This window comes from Lactuca virosa, chromosome 6 (genome assembly GCF_052849685.1).
Source record: "Lactuca virosa cultivar CGN04683 chromosome 6, Lactuca_virosa_CGN04683_v6, whole genome shotgun sequence".
In the NCBI taxonomy this organism is placed as follows: domain Eukaryota; kingdom Viridiplantae; phylum Streptophyta; class Magnoliopsida; order Asterales; family Asteraceae; genus Lactuca; species Lactuca virosa.
The window spans coordinates 61,225,139-61,233,757 of NC_136431.1; the positions used below are offsets into that span (position 1 = coordinate 61,225,139).

Below are 8,619 nucleotides of genomic sequence, written 5' to 3' on the forward strand. Positions count from 1 at the left end.
CAATAAAAATGGTATTGTTCATGTCGGGGTTTTCGGGCTTATCGGGGCTCAATTTCCTCCTCTTCAGATTCAGTCTCATCCCAACAAATTCAGTGAAGCTTTTGAATTGTTCAACTGCTCTCCATGTGGAATTATATTATCATCATCAACAACTAACATTAGTTTTGCCTAATCATTTGTAGATCCATCAACATGAAGTGCTAGAACAACATCAACAACAACCTTACCTTTATACCTAACATCACCCCCTTCTACATGCCCACTTTAAGAAGGACCATGATTCAATGTCATAGATAATAACTTACAAATTTGGTTGCTTCTAACACCGGAAGACCCATTGCCACCATAACAGTTTCCCCCTGGAAATTGATTAATGCCATTTTCCATAACATGATTAACAACAAACAATTGTTATGTGTTGGAAGACATAGTAGTAACAAAACTAAAAATATATTTTATATCAATATCGTCAATAATTTGTATAAATATGTTTGATCCCGAAGACGTATTTGATTAGTTTGTAACTTGGAATTGGAAGCAACCAACGTAATTAACCAACAAAAGTTGATATCAATCACTGTTTATATCTACACCAAAGTATGTGTAGTCTCGAGGAATATACTACATACTTCTCTCGATTTGCGTCTATTGCCCTCCACTAGAAGCATGTACTCTAAAAAATTTCTTATACAAACTTATTTTTTTTGTATCCAAAAACTTTATAGGTTTATGCAGCAAACAATGAGAATACAAATACCCTAATATTAACGATCTGAAACATTACTCTGGAATGTTCGTACATTCCAGACTAACCTCTGAATTGCATTTTTCTAATCCGGAATGTGAATGTACGAGTGTCAGATTCTATACAAAACAACTAACAAACACCACCAACTCCAGATTAGTAATAATATGTGATATTCAAAGTAATTGGTCATTTTTTAAAATATAAAAAAGAAAACTAGTTATTTTTTTAAATATTTCATTTACAATAGCTAGTTTAACGAATTTGCATATGATCTATCACTAATTATATAAGTCATTCATAATTTCAAAATATACTTTTTTTCCTCTTTTGGAACGGCTCAAAATATACTATTTGATGCCTTGATGGGCAAAATATACACATTAAATGCGCCATCTACTTTTCTACAAGGATTCTAACCTAAATTTGTGAATTTACTCACCAACTATCGTTATGAAATCCGGTTCGAAAAAATAAACTGTCGTTATGAAATAAATGATATTTTCTATCAATTTTTTGTCTTGTTATAATATTTCATAGTATTTGAATATGGCCTCTCCAAGTACAAAATTAAAACCAAGAAAATGACAAAAAAAAGCCGGAAAAGAATATCGAGAATAACAATCTCATTGTATACGGTATACCTGTAGTTATTTCCAAGAAATCTAATATGTTATAAATAATCACTTTTACATCTTTGTATATCACATTCAAGAACAAAAAACAACATATTTCCATCCACGAACCTCAACATAGGCAATGTCCACTTTTAATCACCTTGTTCTTGTTTGTGCCATATTGGTTGTGGTGCTACTTCCGTCAACGACTATGGCCACCGAATACGTGGTGGGAGATGATAGTGGTTGGACCATAAATTATGACTATCAAGTGTGGGCTAAAAACAAAGTTTTCTATGTTGGTGACAAACTAGGTGAGTTGTCTACCATTGTGGAGTCTCTTTCTTTGACACCAATTATTTTTAAAATACTAAAAAGATGCTAGAAAAAGCAATAGCATAAATAGAAAATTTTGGTTTGTGGATCCAACCAACCTAATTTATCTTAAATTTATTTCTCATATTATAGATTCAAATATAAGATTGAGTAACAATCTTGTCAAAAATCCTCACCTTCATTTTGGAATTGAAAATAAAAAACAGTATATAAAGCAAAGCTGACACATTTTTTTGTTGGAAACAGTGTTCAAGTACCCGGTTAATGTACACAACGTTTACAAAGTGAATGCTAGTTCCTTTGCTACTTGCACTATTCCGCCACCTAGCACTGGCCTTACATCTGGGAACGACGTTGTGACCTTAGTGGCACCGGGCAAGAAGTGGTACATTTGTGGTGTGGAAGAACATTGTGCTGAGTTTAACCAAAAGTTGGTCATCGATGTCCAACAAGGACCAATGTCTCCGGCACCCGCACCAAGCAGTGCAACCAAATTCGGGTCCAAGACTTTCATGGCCATCATTGTTGTTTTGACAATGATAGTCATGTTTTGATTATGATATATGTATGTTTATTGATTTATTAGATGTAAGAATAAGACTATGTAGTCTTTTTTTCTAGGCTATTCGTGAACTTAAGTGTGGGCATTTGATTTGCCCCTCAAAGAAAATTATTTTTTTGGTTTATTTATGGAACTTTTTCGAAATAAAAAAACTAATTTTATTAATAACCACATATATAAATAGTATAAGTTTATGTCAATTTATGTTTGTAAGACCATATACATAATTTATATGTTTTGATTTAAAATGATAATAATACTAATAATATATTAACCGTCAGTTAAAATGTCATGAAAAGTCGACCATTTTCAACTCAAATATAACAAAAGTTCCTTCTTGCGCTGTCATGCCAATATAGATATATGAATAATCATATGAATCAAAGTACGTATATGTTTATTCATATGCTTCTTCCTAATATTTTATTTGGCAAAAAATACAACACCTTGATATAAGTAGCCTTTGTTCTAAGTTATCAACATCATTTTTTTATTGATAGTTTGTTTTTTTTTCAACATTGACATTCACATGTGTTTTATTAATTACAAACATCAATTAAATATTGGTTATGTGTACGTAATTAAATCCAAGAATCATGGACTTAATATGTAAACTATTTTTTAATGGTCCGAAACTCTTAAAATAAAGATATATTATGTTAGAATAAATTACTAAAATCATCCATATAGTTTAGTCAAAATTACGTGTTTGGTTTTTAATTTCTTTTGCACTCGGACCGTCTTTATAGTTTGATTTTGTTACGTTCTTTATCCCAGACACACTTTAAAAGACTACATTACCCTTTGCATTTTCTTTTTCAGTTTTTATATTATTTACTTATTATTTATTAATTAAAATGAATTAATAAAGATATGGTCCCACCAAAACATACATTCCTTCTCCCTTCCTTTCCCCTCCACCCCTCCCTTACGTCAACCACCTCTCATCAACCACCACTGTAACTTCCGACAACACCTCTGTCAACCTCCCAACATCACCACCGAAAACCACCACTAGTAACACACCAAATAAATTGAAACTGGATCAAAAATAAAGAAAAAAAACCAACGTATAATCAAAACCAAATCAAACCAAAAAAAAATTTGTAAACCTGTAGCCAAAATCAAAATCAAACCAGAAAAAGGTTGAACGGAGGTGTTGTCGGAGGTTCCAAAAATCATGAAGTCAAAAATCATAAAATGATTTTTAACAAAACTTCCATCAAAATGGCACATTTTCAACCAGAAATCATAAAAATCATTTCAATCCATGAAAAGAAACATGATTTCAATTAAGTATTTCAACAAAAAAAATCAAAACATGATTTCTGAAAACCTACATCAATCGAGAATATGATTTCTGAAAACCTGCATCACACCTCAAATTTGTGTCGGGGGGGGGGGGGGGGGCAAGAAATAATCAATCCATAAAACAGTTGAACCCGCTTCTGCGTTCCAGAAAAAAAAATGTTCCAAAATCGGTCTTACTTCACGTCGTTGTGTTGCTCCAACAAACCCATATACCAGCACGATCGTCAATTAGATTCTGGTTGGCAAGCAGAATATTCAGCGGTATGTGGAGTTCTCAAAGAGAGAGAGAGATGAAAGAGATAAGAGCCGCCGGAGAGGGTAAGGTCACCGCGAAGTACGGTCGCCGACGATGGAAGATTCCAACGTCTCTATGTCCGGTAACTTAGGTTTTATTCTGGGGATGTTTTCTGGGTTTGTTTGACCATCGATTGCCTTGCCTTCTCCGGCTACTTTATGGTTTAATACGTTGATGATGTGTGTGGCCGGTGAGGTAAGAGGTGTGACAGTGAGATCTGGAACGAGAAAAGGAGTGGGAAGTGAGAAGGGCCCAAACGTGCCTCTGATACATAATATTTATTTCTTTTCAAAAGAAAAATAAAACAATAAAAAATAACAAAAATAAAAATAAAAATAAAATAAAAATGGTATAACAATCTTTCTACATCGATTAGGGACCAAATGCGCAATAAAAACAAATCATAGAGATGGTCCGAGTGCAAGAAAATAGTCAGAGACCAAACACACAATAATTAATGTTTTCAAAAGGAAAATGGAATTTATTTTATTTTTTATTTATTATCTAATATTAGACAAATCTTATATATATTAGGCATTAATTACATGTTTATATTCTAGAGGGATCATAGTGTAAATATATCTATTATTAATACTTATGTAATCGTGACATTCTGAGAAGATATACAATTCACGTTTTACCAATTTAACTTGGTATCAGAGCAGGTTTTCCCTAACCCTAAAATTGGCGCCACAGCAGCCCTCAAGATCATCAACCGCACTAGACAGCTACAATCATCCACATCAACCTGCACCTGTTTCTACTCTTTCTTCCTCTTTTCTCTTGTCGATCAGTACACATTGACATTAGCCAATACAATGGCGCCTCTCACAGCATTCACTACTGCAGAGAAAACAGCCCACAACTCTCATAAATTTGCCTTTACTTTGTCCCCAAACAACTATGGCTACTGGAAAACTATGTTACAGCCCTTTCTGGTTACAAACAACCTGTTCGGGTATGTTGATGGCACCATACAGTGCCCACCAGCCACCATCGTGTCCACCACCCCTACAGGAAAAGAAGGCGACACCATGACCACATCCACATCTACTACTAACCCTTGTTACAATACATGGGTCTCTAATGATGCGCATGTTCGAATGCTTATTCTGTCCACCATCTCTGAGACGTCTTTTCAGCATGTTCAAGGTAATACATCACGTGATCTTTGGCTGTCTTTAGAAAGTGCTTATGCTCCTCATACTTCTTCTCGTGAATATACTCTTAAAACCCAACTTCTGAAAATCACAATGAAAGAAGATGAGTCCTCATCTGCTTACTTAACCCGTGCACAAGAGTATTCTAATGCTCTTGCTAATATTGGCGAACCAGTTAAAGAAAAGGACCTTGTCATGCTGGTTATCTCTGGCTTAAGAGAAGAATACAATGGCTTGAAATCTACCCTTTTAGCAAGACAGTCTCCAACAGCCTTTGCTGAACTTCATGGTCTACTGTCCGACCATGACTACATGATTACAAAGACCTCCACAGTGATGCCACCAGCCCAAGCGTTCACAACCACCACTAGACAGCCCGGTTCCATGGCTGCTGGTTCGTCTCTATCACAAGATGAAGCAATCCAAGCTGTTCAAAAGCTTGCACAACAGCTGGGGTTACAGCTCCAGCCAACTAATTCAACATCAGCCCAAGCTTTTTACACAAATCGATCAGGAAACAATCGCAACAGCCGATCAACAAACAACCGTGGGCGTGGCAGCTACAACAATCGTCCACAAGGAGGAGGTAATAGAAACCAATTTAGTTGGGCATCTAATCAAAATACTGTGTATGGTACATGTAACAGGTGCGGTATTGGGCATGTTCCGTCTCAATGCCCTAATCGAGATCCCTCCACCATACGTGTGAGACAACAACAACCATCCGCTAATTTTGCAGATTATCGATCCCGGGCCTCCTCTACCTGGGTCACTGATACTGGGTCTAGTCATCATGTTGCATCCGATCTCTCGAGCTTTGATCACTCCGAGGCATACCATGGCCATGACAACTTACATGTTGGCAACGGTAAAGGTTTACCCATTCTCCATATTGGCTCCTCTAAACTCTATTCTCCTAATAAAACTTTTCATCTCTCACAAATTCTTCATGTTCCAGAAATCAAACAAAACCTTCTTTCTGTTCAAAAATTCTGCGATGATAATAATGTTTATTTTGAATTTCACACTTCCTTTTTTGCTGTGAAGGACGAGAATACTCACACTACCCTCCTCATGGGTCCAAGTAGTGGCGGCCTTTACTCCTTCCACCTTCCGCAGTTGCAGTCTACCTCGTCTAAAGTTGCTTTCTCCGCTACTCGTGCTTCTTCCGTCACTTGGCATCAACGACTTGGACATCCCCATCCGCAGCTGTTGAAGTCAATGATTTCTAGATATAGTTTACCTTTATCAAACAATTTTGTCAATTCACCTTGTGATTCTTGTTCTATTGGAAAATCTTCAAAACTTCATCTATCATCTTCTAATTATAAAAGTTCTCATATTTTAGATTTACTCTTTTGTGATGTTTGGGGACCAGCCCATGTTACTTCTTTTGAAGACCATCGATATTTCTTACTATGTGTTGATCATTTTTCTAGTTTTATGTGGATTTTTCCCTTAAAATCCAAATCTGATGTCTTTAGTACTTTCCAACAGTTTCTTCTTACAGTAGAACGACAATTTCAAACCAAACTAAAATCTGTTCAAACTGATTGGGGAGGTGAATTTCGAAACCTCTCTAAGTTTTTCTCATCTCTCGGCATTACTCATCGCTTGTCTTGTCCTCACACCAGTGAACAGAATGGCGTTGTTGAGCGTCGTCACCGTCATGTGGTCGAAACCGGCCTCACTCTTCTTGCTCAATCCGGTGTTCCACAACGGTTTTGGCATTATGCTTTTGACACAGCCGTCTATCTCATAAATCGTATGCCTTCTAGAACCAACTCCAATATCTCACCTTTCGAACATGTTTTCAAACACAAACCTGATTTTTTCCTTTCTTCGTGTGTTTGGTTGTCGATGTTATCCACATCTCCGTCCGTATAACAAGCATAAAATGGATTTCAGATCTCTTCCGTGCATTTTTCTTGGATATAGCACCTCCCACCATGGTTATCGGTGCTTTGACCCTCTTTCCGAACGCCTTTATATCGCTCGTCATGTTCGTTTTCATGAACAATTATTCCCTTACCAAATCAGCCCATCATCTCCACCCACATCTTCCTTTGATCCTTATACATCCTCTTATCCTAATCCTGTACCTGTACCTGACATATCAACTCCTTCCAATACATCCCCTACACCTCCTACGTCACCTACACCATCTCCTTCCAATACATCCCCTCCACCTCCTATATCACCTACACCATCTCCTTTCAATACATCCCCTACACCTCCTACATCACCTACACCATCTCCCGCATCATCTTCTTCCCCTATATCTCCACATGAACCTCCTCTTCCGCCTCTCCTTTATACCTTTGCTCGACGCCCTAAAACTACCACCACCTCTCAACCAGAAAACACCACATCTCAACTAGCACATTCTACCTCCCAACCCGACAGTTCCTCCTCTCTACCTCGTCCTCGTCCCTCTAATTTGCGTCCTAATCCTAAACCCTATCAACCATATAGTCCGGCCTCCTATCATACTACTACTGTTCCTACCGAACCAGCCACCTTTAACGTTGCTAACAAATCGCCTCAATGGCGTCAGGCCATGGCCGACGAGTATTCTGCTCTTCAGCGCAACAACACCTGGTCCTTAGTTCCTCCTCCATCGAATGCTAATGTTGTTGGTTGTAAATGGGTCTATAAGCTCAAACGTGATCCAACTGGGGCAATTACACGTTACAAAGCGCGTCTTGTTGCAAAAGGTTATCGTCAGCAACATGGTCTTGATTATCATGAGACTTTTAGTCCTGTTGTCAAAGCGACTACAATTCGGGTGGTTCTATCCTTGGCAGTCTCACACAGTTGGCCCTTACGACAACTTGATGTTCAAAATGCCTTCTTGCATGGCGATCTCACAGAGACAGTCTACTTGCAACAACCACCGGGTTTTGTTGATCCGGACAAACCTGATCATGTTTGTCTTCTCCACAAGTCTCTCTATGGACTTAAGCAAGCTCCCCGAGCATGGTTTCATCGGTTGTCAACTGCACTTCATGCTCTTGGTTTTCGTGGATCTAAAACGGATCCTTCGCTGTTTATATACTCCTCTAACGGTGTTCTCTTGTATATGCTTGTTTATGTTGATGACATTATTCTCACAGGAAATAGTACCGCTGATATCGACCGGGTTGTTCAGCATCTTAGTCGCATTTTTGCTCTACAAGATTTGGGGTCGTTATCTTATTTTTTGGGGGTTGAAATTATTAAGCAGGGGTCCGACATTGTTTTGTCTCAAAGAAAATACATACTCGAGCTACTTGAACGTGCGAATTTGTCTAATGCCAAATCTGTGCCATCTCCGATTACTACCACCGCCAATCTTGCCCTTGGCGACAGTCCACCATTTGAAGACCCGGTTAAATATCGTCAAACAGTTGGTGCACTTCAATATGTGACTCTTTCACGGCTGGATATTTCGTTTGCGGTAAACAAAGTGTGTCAATTTATGCATTCTCCGACTCAGAATCATTGGTCTGCGGTTAAACGCATTTTGCGTTACTTACTTGGCACAGTAACAAGTGGACTTTTATTTCAGCGCAATTCCGATAGTGTTCTTCATGCTTACACAGATTCCACTT

General features: G+C 37.8%; 1 protein-coding gene across 1 annotated transcript; it reads left to right on the forward strand.

Annotated features, from left to right (window-relative positions):
• The first annotated feature begins 1,504 nt into the window (after window positions 1-1,504).
• On the forward strand, window positions 1,505-2,252 carry LOC145119214 (blue copper protein-like). Its single transcript, XM_079054833.1, has 2 exons — window positions 1,505-1,676; window positions 1,945-2,252. The coding sequence occupies exons 1-2, from the start codon at window positions 1,505-1,507 to the stop codon at window positions 2,250-2,252; spliced, it is 480 nt and encodes a 159-aa protein (XP_078910959.1).
• The last annotated feature ends 6,367 nt before the right edge of the window (window positions 2,253-8,619 follow it).

Excerpts from the sequence above, each read along its gene's own strand:
- LOC145119214 (XM_079054833.1), top strand. The coding sequence starts at position 1,505 with ATGTCCACTTTTAATCACCTTGTTCTTGTTTGTGCCATATTGGTTGTG. Across the intron at positions 1,677-1,944 it reads CTATGTTGGTGACAAACTAG|TGTTCAAGTACCCGGTTAAT; the intron begins GTGAGTTGTCTA and ends TGTTGGAAACAG.